General features: G+C 44.0%; 2 protein-coding genes across 2 annotated transcripts; one reads left to right on the top strand and one right to left on the bottom strand.

The window, feature by feature from the left end:
* Positions 1–3,800: 3,800 nt before the first annotated feature.
* Positions 3,801–5,414, bottom strand: LOC306653843 (serine/threonine-protein kinase VRK2-like; the record flags this gene model as incomplete). The annotated part of the gene is made up of 2 exons (XM_079126901.1): positions 4,905–5,414; positions 3,801–4,687 (listed from the first exon to the last, which is right to left on the bottom strand). The coding sequence occupies exons 1-2, from the start codon at positions 5,341–5,343 to the stop codon at positions 3,801–3,803; spliced, it is 1,326 nt and encodes a 441-aa protein (XP_078983027.1). The 5' UTR covers positions 5,344–5,414.
* A 1,271-nt stretch (positions 5,415–6,685) lies between these two features.
* LOC306653840 (olfactory receptor 2A12-like) lies at positions 6,686–13,994 on the top strand (the record flags this gene model as incomplete). Its single annotated transcript, XM_079126889.1, has 3 exons — positions 6,686–7,607; positions 12,694–12,877; positions 13,850–13,994. The coding sequence occupies 3 exons, from the start codon at positions 6,686–6,688 to the stop codon at positions 13,992–13,994; spliced, it is 1,251 nt and encodes a 416-aa protein (XP_078983015.1).
* Between the last annotated feature and the right edge of the window lie 349 nt (positions 13,995–14,343).

Genomic DNA, 14,343 nt, shown 5'->3' with positions numbered 1-14,343 from the left:
GTGCCTGCTGGGGCTGCTATCAGGCATTGGGGATGTAGGGTGGAAACAAGGATCCAGCTTGGGAATTATGGGCAGGATTAGGACAAGAAAGGTTTGTCAAGAGGAGAAAAGGAGACCCAGACAGCCCCACATACTCTCCTAGAGAAAGGAGAGAGCAGGTAAGGGCTACTGTATTGCAATGCAGACTGGGGACACTGGAGGAGAGGTGTGGTTAGAGGTGGGAGGGTGGAGGTCGGAGCTTGGGGAGCAGGTGCTTTAGAGAATTCATCATTGATTTCAGCACCTACTGAAATAAGTACATGCTCTTATTTCAGTACAAGAAAGGATTGTTTTTTTAAGGGCAGAACCACAGTGTCCTACGTTTCTTTGAGCAAGAGTGAGCCTCCTGTCCCTGGAGATAGGGGAACAGTGTTAGAGCATCTTTTACTGATGAGGCTGCTGAGAAAAAAGGTGCCCTGTTAGGGGCTGACTTTTCAAGATTGTCACCATCCCCAAAGTTTTGTGCATCTCTGAAGTTGTTCAGAGCAGATCTGTGGGGTGTCATTGAGAACGAAGGGAGGTGAGTGCAATCCAGAGCGGATGAAAGAAAGAGACAGAACCCGCTCTGTCTCTTTCTAGGTTCCTCTCCGACTCCTGGATTCTGTCTTCCTAGTTCCATCCCTTTATCGTCAGGAGGCTCTTTCCTGACTCTGTGGTCCTTCATGTCTCCTTTTCTGTCCCTCTGCATATGTTGATGCTCACTGATTTGGCTTCTGTGACTCTATTCTGCCCAGTCTGGCTCTCTGGCCTGTATCCTGGTCCATCCTTTGTGCTCTCAGGTGAGGATCTTCCCCTCTGTCCCCATTCTGTCTTTTGTCTCCCAGATTCTCCTGATGGTGCCAGGCTGCCACCAGGTCTTATTTCTGGTTCTGCAGATCTCAGAACTTAGAGAAGGCTGCTCCCACTTACCGGTATACCCCTGAGCCAGCCCTTTCTCCTCTTCCCAGATGGCACTGTGGACTCCCTGGGATGTCTGGATGTGATGGAGAAGACTGTGGGGAAGGGCCAACTCTGGCCCACCTGCCTGGTCTCTGTCTTCCCATTAGGATGCCTCTTCCCCTCATGCAGCTGGCTGGGCAGATGGTATGGAGGGCAGGGGTGGAAGTGGACATGCAGGCTGCAGTAAGGCATAGGTGACCCGGCAGCCTTCAGGACAAGCCAGGCATCTTTCCCTTCCTACCTCTGCTGGGCCTGACTCAGCTTCACTTATTTTGCCTTGGGGTCACAATTTCTGCTCAGCTTGTCCCTTTTCATTATCATTTAGTTTCTACTCAGGAGGAGGCAGGAATGAGCCAACAAGCAAGTGGGTAAGTGGTGAGAGGGGGGACGCCCTGGTTTCACGGTCAGCCTACCACACTCTTTCCACTGATGCTGCCTGGGGTTGTGGTACAGGCTCTGCTTCAGCTACGGCCATGACCCTGGGCAAGGCATGACATGGAGGCATGCTAGAGGGGAAGATCCTCACCTGAGAGCACAAAGGATGGACCAGGATACAGGGTACACTTGTCTCCTGTGGCAGGAGTTTATTCTGACCAGAGGGTGTCCATGTTCATTGTTAAATCTTCCAACTACTACTCCGGTTATGGGGATAAAGTAAAATAACAAATGTAAAGCACATGGATGTTACAGTTCCTGGCACATAGGAAACTGCTACTAGACTTATTATTATTTATTGCCTGGGACAGGAGTTGAGAGAGAAAAGAGATATATCCATGACATTTAGTACCACTATCCCAATCTGTCCACCATGGACTTGTAGTGTGGTTTCTTCTGAGGGTCTGGTGATCTGTGTAAATGATTTTTTTTTCTTGATCTCTGAGGAACAGGAGGGAAAATTCAAAAGAGAAAGAGAATATAAACATTCCTTTTTCTTTTGTCCTGGCTTCCCAGCATCTCCCAGTATGTAGATCACTCAGTAAGTGTTCACTGGCACCATGATGTGCCTGGCTCTGTTTTAAGTAAGGAAATTATAGAGGAAAACATGCACAATGGATCCAAGCTGCTCAGGGGGATGTGTCTGATCTGTAGAATTTCCAGGTTAACTGAGGCTTGCCTTGATCTAGGACAGAGCCCAAAGAACTGACCAGATGGCAACCAGGAGGTCTGGGTCCTCATCTCAACTCTGCCCCAAACCTCCATCATGCCCAGAATGGGTCTCTAACTACAGAGCCGTCTTCATGTCTCCTCCCTGAAGATGACTTCCAGGATTAGTGGGAGGTTTTGCAGACCAGTCCTGTATTTGCTGAAGATCTCTCTAAAGGACAGAGCCCACCAACCTGCCTGGGAACCTGGAGACCAAAACCAACTCTGACTTTAAGGAATGCCAGGGTGCTTGTTGTTCAAACCCTTAGACTTTCCCCAGTAGATTCATGAAGGAGCAGCCCCATTTGATTTTTGTTTTAGAAAGATCATTCTGAAGGCTGGTGCAGAGAATAGACTGGGCAGAGGTCCAGTGGAAGGACTGAGATAAAAACCAGCGAGAGAAAGAGAGACAGTCAGTGTCTAAGCTGACGTTGGCAGTGGGATAGTAGAGGGATGGATGGGTGGAAGAGGTTTTCTGGAGGTGACAGCAATGGAACCTGAGGACAGACAGGACATAGGGGATGAGACAGGAGTTGAGGGGTCTTCCCAAGTTTCTGACTGGTCTGATTCAATTGATCTCACAGATGCCATCAATTATTATGTGTATTTGCTGTATGCGTGCACACGCACATGCTTATCTATATGTATGTATACATATATGTAAACTAAACCCAGCACAAGATTCTTTGTGCTCATGATTTGTCTTTCTGACCTAATAATCAAGGACAAAAAGAATTTCTGTAAACCAAGGACTCTGATTAATCCAGTTCTACTTAGTGATGGTTTTGCTGCACGTGGGAAACCCTACTACTGTTGAAGAATGAGTGAGATTCTGTTTTGTCCCTACATTTCCTCCCTGAGCCTCAGTTTCCCCATTGGCGAGGTAGAGATGATGATCCCTACGCCATACTTCCCACTGTCACAATGTGGCTCAGAGAGAATGAATGTCAAGCATGTTGTAAGGCATGTCCCACAGGTTGAATTATATATTTTTGATTCAAGGGCACAAAGTCCAGGCTCATCATGGTAGATAATGATGTTGCTACTGGTTCTTCCTCATGTGAGGTATCTGCTTCCTACACTATAGAGTCTGGCAGTTTTTTCCCAAGTAGTCTGCACATCTTTGGGAGAGTTGAGGAAGGGTGGGGACCCAGGGGGCTCAGGGAGCCTGTTTTTGACCCAAACTCCTGGTTGTGGAACAGGCTCACTTTGCCAGTTCAGAGACAGCAGTCTGAGTGGACCATAGCTTGTCCCCACAGTTCAACCAGGTTAGACGCTCCTAAACACCAGACCTACTCACTGGCTCTGTGTGAAAACGAGAAATGGAAGCACATGTTCCCACTGGAAGCTTCAAGGTAGAAAATTCTGACATCTGATGTTTCTTCATAGGAAGAATGTGGCTTGCAAAGATGAGTCTTTCCTTTTTTATAACTGAGACCCAGAGAAATCAGCTAATAGCCCAAGTTGCATAGCAGTGAAGTCAGGGCCAAGATTCAAGTGGAACCAGCTGTCCCCCCTGTCATGTGTTTTGTCTCTTTACTACACCTGGCCCAGGCACTACTATCCTTTGTATAGACAGAGGGGCTAAGGTCAGCCTACAGAGACCATGGAACTTGTAAAGGCTCTTTGGTGCAAAACAGGATTTAAATAAAAACAATTGTCTTCCAGCTACCTGACAGCTATTGGATAAGGTCTGTGAAGTTCCTGCAAAGAGGTTCAAACTGTGTGTAATTCTGTTGACCAAAGTGAACATTCAATTCTTTTTTTAGGGTGGGGGGTGGGGTGGCGGGGGAAGTGTTTATTTCATTCAGAAGTTCTGAAGACTCACGATATTTTTGTCTTCTCTTTCTGCCTTCCTGAGCTGCTTCGCTGTTCCTGGATCCACTCAGCTGGTCCTGGTTTTGCTCTCTGCTCCATGTTGCAAAGGACTCAGCACTTCTGTCACTGTGAACTTTTTGTGTTAACTTATCTTGCATCTGACTAACTTGCTTTGTCACAGCCTTTTGCGAATCAACCCTCTGTCCTTCGGTGGAAAACTCCAGTGGTCCTAAGGGTATTCCACCAGGGTTCAGAATTTTCTTGAGTGTTTGATAGTTTGGCTTTTCATCATAAGCTAAACTACGAACACATGCTAAAAATTCAGCTATTTCACAGCAACTGCTTCCAGACGGAGCCCACTTCAGCACTGACCCAGGCAGCTCATCCAACAGATTTGTTTTAGCAGTCTGGACAGCCACAGGGTCCTTTAGGTTCTGTTCCCAGGGAAGTTTCCCACATGACCACCGCAGCATGCAGTAGCCGAGGATTTCAACGTCACTTCTTCTGGACAGGGCTACTCCCTTGTGGGCATCCAAGCTGGTAAACTCTATTGTCCCATTATGGCCTTTTCTAGGATTTTCCTGATACTGTTTGTGGTTCCCATTGGGACAATATCTGTAGGAAAGTCCATAATCTGCAAGATAAACCCAATCTGGATTTTTATAACCCAAAAGTAGATTGGCTGCTTTTATATCACCATGAACATATTCATTTTCATGTATATATTCCAGTACATCCAGCATAATTTCTGGTTGTTCATTGGGGAAAAAAATTCCACATGATCCTCAAATACAAAGTGTTTTAACCGAACCTCTGATGGTAGGAAGCTAGAATTCAGCAATGGTTATGCTCTTGAGAGCCCAATGGCCAAACCACCCTGTAATCCCAACTGTTTGGGAGGCTGAGGCAGGATGATCACAAATTTGAGGCCAGTCTGGGCAACTTGGTGAAACTCATTCTGATACCCAAGTGCAGGACAGTTGACTTTTTAAAAGTACCATTCTGATCTGAGATCTTCTGTAAATCTATTCCTAGTCTTTCCATTACCATAAATCTGTAACTTTTCCCCTTGAAATCCGTCAGACCAGATCCATAAAACAGAGGAATTCCTAAATAATCAAGTCGTTTGCGTTCTATCCACTTTTTGATACAGTCTTTTTTTGCAGCTCTCTGATAAAATTTAAGTTCTGAAAATAACGGACCATTTTCTTGATATTCCACTTTTATAACATGTTTTGCATCTCTGTCTGGTTTATTTGCAGGAAAAGCTAAATATATCAATCCAAATCCTCCAGAGCCAATCATCTTGCCTAGTACCCATTGTTTTCCTTCCACATCATCCAGAACTTTGCCTTTTGGAAGTGGAACAGGAAGTTTGTATTTCCCATTTCTTCTTGGTGGCATCACTCCCGGCCTTGGTGTCCGCCGCCAGCCACGCGCCACCCGCCGCCTGTGCTCGCGGCCGGGCGGGGCGCGGCCTCCAGTCCCGCGCGCTGGCGGCCCGCCAAGGGGCGTGCACATTCAATTCTGAGATGGTATTGAATGTAGACACAAGGTTCTGATGAAGACACACTCAGGATACTTCAAAGAACAAGCAGATTAGAGAACTAGTAGATTTGAGGTCAGATCAGTTGGTCAGAGAAAGCAATTACCCTGACACCATTTAGACTGCATCATTCCCCAAGTACCAACAATGCAAATGACACTCTTTGGAGAGGTGTTCTTCCCCTCTTCCAGAGAAGAAACTGACTCTCAGGGAATTAAAATCAGACAGAGGTACAAGGCAGTAAGAGGCTGAAAGAGTGAAAGGGATGCTGGCTTCTGTGGGGAGAGAAACAGGGCAGGTATTTTGTGGGGGGTTAATTGACCGTGGGCATCCAGGATGAGGGAATGACTTCTCAGGATGTTTGCTTGTGTAGCTTGGATCTGAATCCTGATCTTATGTAAGGAGAACCATTCAGAAATGCAGGCAACATTCACTGAGCATCAACCACATGTTAAACCTTCTGTGTGATGATTTTCATGCCCAAATATCATTTAATTCTTGCAGCAAACCTGTGACAAGGAGATATTTGTTCTCATTTTGTACTTGTTTGAAGCAGTCTCAAAGGATGGGGGGACAGAGTAAATAACTTGTTCAAGGTCACTTAGCAAATACAGCCAGGATTGAGAAATCAGTGTTTTTTTTCTATACCCTGTGGCCTGAAATGGGGTGAGTGAATAGTCAGAGAGTTATCTTGCCTAAGGAAAGATTGAGGTAAAATTATATTGGAAAAATAAACCAGTGTATTTAAAATGAGTAAATGGGTTCTCTTCCTGTTTCAGGCATCTGAAGTTTGCCAACTTGCACGCGGTCTGTACACCAACACTAAGTTCTGAACACCTGGATGTATGAAGGAGAAGAGGATGATAAGGTTAATTAGTGATCAACTTGTCCAATGTTTTCATTTCAGAGTCAGGAAACTGACTCTGAAATGGGGAACTACTAGTGGTTCAGAGGCAGAGCCAACCCCGAATGAGAAGCTCTCCTCTTCACAACTCTCCTGGGAGTGGTGAAAAAAGACAAAAGCAGGGTATGATGGGTTGTCTCTTCGTCAGGATGGGGCGCTTCAATATTATGATGTTTCATCAGAATTGGACAATGGCCACTACCTAACCCCATCAGTAACCCCAGCTCTTAGTGCATACCTTAACAAGTCCCCTGTCTGAATGGGTGCCTCTTTTTTACATTGAGAGGTAAAAGACAATGCAAAAGCTCAACCACTCCTTTGTGACGGAATTCGTCCTTCTGGGCTTCTCCCCGGATCCCAGAACCACACCTCTGCTCTTCTTGATCTTTCTGATGATCTACCTGTTGATTCTTCTGGGCAACGGCTTGATTACCATTCTCATCTGCCTGGATTCCCGCCTTCACACTCCCATGTACTTCTTTATTGGCATCCTTTCCGTGTTGGACTTGGGCTATACCACCACAACTGTGCCCCAGATGTTAGCACATCTGGCCAGCCAGGAGAAGACCATCTCCTTTTCTAGCTGTGTGGCTCAAATGTACATCTTCTTGGTGTTTGGTATCACTGAGTCCTGGCTCTTTGCCATCATGTCTATAGATAGGTATGTGGCCATCTGCCATCCACTCAGGTACAAGGTCACCATGAGCCCAAGGCTATGTGGGGTAATGGTCATTTTCTGTGGACTCTGGGGTGTCATCTCTGCTCTTGTCTATACCATCTTTGCCATGCGCCTGCCCTACTGTGGCCCCAACAAGATCAACCACTTCTTCTGTGAAGTTCCTGCAGTCTTAAAGCTGGCTTGCGCGGACACCTCAGTCAATGACCGAGTAGACTTCATTCTTGGTTTTAGTGTCATACTGATCCCACTGTCCCTTATCCTTGTCATTTATGTCAACATCTTCATCGCCATCTTGAAGATCCGTTCAGCACAGGGGAGGCTGAAGGCCTTCTCCACTTGTGCCTCTCATATCACTGTGGTCACCATGTTCTGTGTGCCAGCCATGGTCATGTACATGAAGCCTGGCACTAAGGCCTCTCCAGAAGAGGACAAGAAGCTGGCTCTGTTCTACAATGTCATCTCTGCTTTTCTGAACCCTATCATCTACAGCCTCCGGAACAAGGACGTGAAGAGGGCCGTTCTGAAGGTGACAGGCTGGGGTAAGGTCACATGGAAACAGTCCTCATAGAGCATGCTGGCCAATGCCCTAAACACTCACTCACATGACTCAGCAGCACCAGTTCACTCCCTTCAGCCCCTCATGGCAACTCTCTGAAGGTCTCTGGAGACCACCCACTATTTGGCTGACAAACAGGATACTGTGAAATGTCTTCCAGCACATCAGTTCATTTGTTTCCTTTTGTTCCAGAGTCTTGGTGCTTAGCAAAGGAGAGTTAGATGAGCCCTTAAAGTCTTTTATTGTGATGAAGGGATTGGTTTTGGGGTATGCCCTGTGGTTGAATCTTGAGAAATTTACACTATCCTTTGGAAACCATAGATGTGGTATTAGGTGAGCTGGATACAAGGTATTATGGTTTGGATGTGAGGTGTCCCCCAAAAACTCACATGTGAGACAATGTAAGAAGGTTCACAGGAGAAATGAAAGAAGGTTCACAGAGAAATGATTGGGAGAAATGAATTAATCACTGACAAGGATTAACTGAGTGGTAACCGAAGTGGAGTAGATTGGAATTGGGGTGTGGCTTCGGGGGATATATTTTGTATCTGGAGAGTGGAGACATTCTCTCTGCTTCCTGATGATGAGAGCTGCTTCCCTCTGCCACATTCTTCTGCCATGATGTTCAGCCTCACCTCAAGGCCCAATAAATGGAGCCAGCCTTCTTTGGACTAACATGTCTGAACTGTGAGCCCTCAAATAAACTCTTCCTCTTCTACAGTTGTGCTGGTTGGGTCCTTTAGTCACAGCTGCAAAGTCGCTGACTAAAACACAAGGACAAGGATGCCATCTTAGAAGATTCCTGGCCTAAGAGGAGAAGTAAGTTTCAGATATGCTGATTGGAGACAATTTGGACTGGCTTGAGGCCAGGTGCAGTCTGATCCCACTGACATTCCCAGACTCATCTCAGGTCACTCTGTCCTCCTCCTCTCACTTCACATGAACTGAACTTCTTTCATTGCTGTGAATATCTTTTCCACATCAAGCCTTCCACATATGTATGCTCTCTTCTTACCCTAATCCCTACCCTCCCTCCATGCTATCCCAAAGGACTGTTAATGTCTATTCATCTGTCAGGTCTTGGTTTAAACTGCAGTTTCTCTAAGAACACTTTCCTTAAGTGTTGAGAGTGAGTTCACCTTCAAAGCATCCTATACTTCTCTCTCATGAGAATAAAGGCATGTGGCTCAACTTCTTAGTTCTCTGCTAGATACTGAGGCAGGGACCATGATAGCTTGGTTTACTGCTGTTTGCTCAGGACACAGCACCATGCTTCCCAAAAACTGGTCTTCAACAACTATGTCGTGGGTGAAGGAATGAACACCACACAGGCAAAGAAGATGGTGCCAGGGAGTGGCAAGTTGATGAATGGGGGTAGCAGAATGCAGGAATTGTTGGCACTTAAGAAAGAGGGGGAGGAGTTTTACAAAGAGCATTGAATATTGTGGTTCAGCTGTTTTTGGAAAAACTTTTCTTGCATTTGTTAATGATAAACAGAGGAATGAGTCAGAGGAATGCCGTTTCTCACCTATGAAACCAGCAAAATTATAAAAACAGTGATGCTCAATGCAAATATGCGGTGATATTGACACTCATGTGTGAAGAGAAGATACTTATTTCTACCTTCCTAGAACAGGGCCTTATGCATAGTAGGTATACAACATATTTGTAAAATAAATAGTAATGATATTAATTATTAGTCTTAGTTGTTGAATATTTAATGCCAAATACCATTTTAAGATTATTGAATATATTGATTTATTTAATAAAAAAATCAATCGGTGGAAAAATGTAAAAATACGTATCATGAACTTTTACAATGTTCGTCTACTTGGGTCTTGAACTGTCACTTCTAGGACTCTGTCCTAAGGGAAAAATCAGAAATGCAGACCAAGTTTCATATATATGTTTGTTAAAGAATTATTAGAAATTGCTATTATATGATTTGTCAATCTTATGAAATACTATGCAACCAATACTATCTATCATGCTTGCAATAGTATTAAATATCACTGAAAAGAATATACAATGTTAGGTAGAAAAACTCAAAACAAAATTTAATATAACATTAATCTAAGTTTCATAAAACATGCATATATTTATTTTTAAAATTCTGAAAGGAGATACATATATATATATATATATATATATATATATATATATATATATACTGAATATCCCTGGGTAGTGAGATATAAAGTGATTTTTATTCTTGGCCATATTTAAAAATTTTTGCATTCAGCCCATATTGGTTTCATAGCAGAAAGTACTAAACTTTATTTGGAAAATACTTGTTGTCCTGTCAAAGTAATGACAAAGTTAGCCAGGATGTTGTTCTCAATCATCAAACGTTCATTAACTTCCCACCCTATGGCCAGTCCAGTGGACGCAGATGTGAATAACCTAAGTTCCAGCCTAAGGCAAAAGAGATGAGTACTAAGACAAGATGCCACGTGGTGCTAAGGATGCTATGGAGGCAAGTCAAAGCTCTGAGCCAGCGACAAGGGGGCGGGCAGCCTTCACACATGAGGCCATAGCTCTGTTAAGCATGGGAAGCAGGAGTTAAAGTCTGGTCATTGTAGTAAAGGGCAGGGGAATAGGAATGGAGTACTTCAGATGGAAGATACAGGATGTTAAAAGTGTGGAGACATGGAGATCATGCAGAATGGGAAGGATAGCCCAGGCAGGGACAGACAGAGCCTGGCCTGCTGGGGTGAAGGACTTGGGGTTTACCTGCTCTAGACAAGCATTTTCCAAGGCCTGTTACCTGGATCTCTGGTCTTATGTACCATTCTGTGACGGAAAGATTTCTTGCCCAAATAGGCTCAAAATCACATGCTTCTCAAGGCATAACAGGATATTAAAGACTTTGTGGGGGGTAGTGGGGTCCAATAATCATAAATAATATATGGGCGGTTAGAACCAGAAGAGCAGCTATGCTGATTCTGTCTCACGGTACCTACCACCTTTGTGGAATAGGACCCTTTCTTCTTGGAACACCAATTAGTCAAAGAAACAGATGTTTTGTAAAAGTGTATATTGAGAATTAGTATGGCTCACATGGATGGATTTGAAAGGAAAAGAGAAGTCAGACTTTTTGCTCATTATAAACATAATTACATGCTAAATATAGAAAATATAGGAAGAATATGAAATGACTAAAATATGCTTCAAATATTACCCCTCATTTAACTACTCTTAATATCTTTAGGTACCGTTTTTGTCTGTGCACACAATTTAGTATAATTGAAGTCATATGTAAATACTGTGCAATAACCTTTCACCACATGTGTATGTCTCTGACACACTTATTTTCCACTTTTATTTTGCTCTGCTTTGTTTTTTTTCCAGTGGTACTAGGGATTGAACCCAGGGGCCCTCTACCAGTGAGTCACATCCCCAGACCTTTTTTCATTTCATTTTCATTTTTTCTCACTAAGTTGTTGAAGCTAGCCTGAGACCTAGTCATCTTCCTGCCTCAGTCTCCCAAGTCACTGGGATTATAGGTGTGCAGCACCGCACCCGGCTGTATATATTCTTTCGACCTGATTTCTAGTTTACTAATTTTCTACTCCATTGTATCTAAGCTGTCATTAAAACCAGTAATAATCACTCATACATTGTTGGTGAAATGGTGAATTAGTGCAACCACTCTAGAAGGCAGTAGGGAGATTCCTCAAAAAACTAAGAATGGAACCAACATTTGGCCCAGTTATACCACTCCTTGGTATATATCCAAAGGACTTAAAAGCAGCATAGTATAGTGATGCAGTCCCATCAATGTTTATAGCAGCTCGATTCACAGTAGCCAAGCTATGGAACCAACCTAGGTGTCCTTCAGTAGATGGATGAGTAAAGAAAATGTAGTATATATACATAATGGAGTATTACTCAGTCATAAAGAAGAATGAAATCATGCCACTTGCTGGCAAGTGGTTGGAACTGAAGACTATAATGGTAAGAGAAATAAGTTAGACCCAAAAAGTCAAAAGTTGAATGTTTTCTCTGAAATGTGGAAGCTAGTCCAAAATAAGGAAAAATAAAAGAGGGGGGCAGGGAGAAAGGAAGAGAGAGAACTGGAGGAGAGATTCCATCAAAATAAAAGAGAAAGATCAGTAGGAGAAGAGGATTGAGGGGGAGGGAGGAGGACAGGATAAGGAAAAACCAGTGGAATGAATCTGACCTAACTTTCCTATGTATGTGTATGAATAGACTACAGTGAATCTCACCATCATGAATATCCACAAGACATTAATTAAAAACAAACATGGAGATTCCTTAGAAAACTTGGAATGGACCCACCATTTGACCCAGCTATCCCACTCCTCGGCCTATACCCAAAGGACTTAAAATCAGCATACTACAGAGATACAGCCACATCAATGTTCATAGCTGCTCAATTCACAATAGCCAGACTATGGAACCAACCTAGATGCCCTTCAATTGATGAATGGATAAAGAAACTGTGGTATATATACAATGGAATATTACTCAGCCATAAAGAATAATAAAATTATGGCATTTGCAGGCAAATGGATGAAATTGGAGAATATCATGCTAAGTGAGATAAGCCAATCTAAAAAATCCAAAAGAGGAATGATCTCACTGATAAGCGGATGATGACACTTAATGGGGGGGTGGGAGGGGGACAAGAATGGAGGAAGGAGGGACTGTATAGAGGGAAAAGAGGTGGGAGGGATGGGGGTAGGAAAAAAATAATGGAATGAATCAAACATCATTACTCTATGTAAATGTATGAATATGCAAATGGTATTCTGTTACTCCATGTACAAACAGAAACAACATGTATCCCATTTGTTTACAATAAAAATAAATAAATAAAAATAAAAACAAATGTAAGTAAATAGTAGAAAGTTCAGTAGAGTAGAGGAAAGGGAAAGGGGGAGGAAGAGGGGAAGGATAAGAATTGAGGACTCAATTTGGAGTAAATTCTATTCCATGCATTTATAATTATGTCAAAATGAATCCTAATGTTATGTATAACTAATATGAACCCATAAAAATAAATTCAGTAATGATTAATAATTTCAATTATTGGTATATTTCAGGTTCACTCTTACTCACAGTCCCCTGCACCCTCAAACTGGAAGTCCGAGGTGTTTACCAGGGCCCCCTCCTTAGACGCCCAGCTTCTTCACCTCTCAGTGTGGTGTACTGCTTTGCTTTTGTCTCTGCTGAATGTCGAGAGCATTTCCCCGATCGTGCATGTCCCTTTGAAAATGACCGCCTGGAGTAGGTGACCAAGCATATTCCTCCTATTTGTTTTTTCTGTTTTAAGCCATGGTATCATGATCATCTCTGTGCATGAATCATTAGCTGAATATTGAATTTTTTTCCAGATAGATTCTTAGAAGGAGAACAATTTTATTATCTCAATACCTATGGCCAAATTTACTCCAAAAAGTGACCCATTCTATTTTTTTGCAAAGGTCATCCCGAGACATGTCAAGGATAGAAGAGGCAAGGTAACAGACTGTTTTAATAGTCCAAACATGAGGTGAAAGAGAGCAGTTTTACTAGAGGTTGGAGAAAAAGAGCACTGTTGAGAGATAAGCCAGAGGTCGAGTGGCTAGAAATGGCCGAATTGAACTCAGCAGGTGACCCATCTTGTGCTGAGAGATCCTGGGAATCCTTATATCAGGTGGTCCTAGATTATGTAGAATTTAGCATCTCCATCTCCCTGGAAAGTCTTCAACAAGGGCACCTGAGAGAAACGTGGAAGTCTCAAGTGGGAACTTGGGATCCTTCTCAGCAAAGCCAATCACAGCATCCCTGCATCCCAGTGGGCTCCACTGCAGCGTGCTGGTTCCTGTGGCCAGCCTTCCATGACTTCCCGAACCTCTAACAGTAACAGTTATCATGGCAACAGCAAGGGTAATCACGGACATTTCCGGAGCCCCCCTTGTGTGCTATGTCTCATGCTAACTAGCTCATGCCTCCAGAGGCTGCTCCACAGGCTCTGCTTTGTGAATCGCCCACCAGGAGATAGAAAGATGGCTGAATAGGGGCACCTAGCGTTCACCTGCTATCCACAAAGAAGACCCAAAGCAACAGGTGTGTAGCGGCATATTGAGGTGTGTGACTGCAGGAGAACACTGGGATTAAACAGAGAGACAGCTGGAGATCTGGGATAACAACATAGCCAAAGGAACAAAATATCCCAGCACTTGTCAACCGGCTCCATAGCAGGTCTCCCTTCTGCAGCGTGAAGGTGAAAGAGTCCTGGCAAACTGTCAGCGAAGATACGGACAGTCCTAGTCATTGGAAAGTTTCTCAACACGCACAGGCTTACCGCCTCAATAGGAAGAAACCTGAAATCTTAAGTGTTGGAAAGGAATTCCTGACCTAGGAAAAGGAATTCACTTGTCTCTCAGAGAACCCTCAAGGTGCTGTAGCCAGGCGCCATCATGAGACGGGAATTTATCTGAATTTAGACTGCCGTAGGGGTCAGCACCCTGCGCGTATTCCCATCTCTGGGCCTCACAGACATTCCCCTGCACGGGCTCAGCCAGGAACTGCTTATGAACCAAACTCGCCTCGGTAGAGAGACACAAACCCACCGAGAGCCCTACACGGTACAGGACAGGTGTTGCCACATAGGGATGGAGGGCACTGCCCTCAAAAACCAGGGCATTGGGGAGACTGCCCTCCAAGACTGGGGTGTGACCAGTTGTGTGGCTGCACACGGTGCCAGGATT

This window comes from Sciurus vulgaris (genome assembly GCF_902686455.1).
Source record: "Sciurus vulgaris genome assembly, chromosome: 1".
Classification (NCBI taxonomy): Eukaryota; Metazoa; Chordata; class Mammalia; order Rodentia; family Sciuridae; genus Sciurus; species Sciurus vulgaris.
This window is presented reverse-complemented; position numbering and strand designations above follow the sequence as displayed.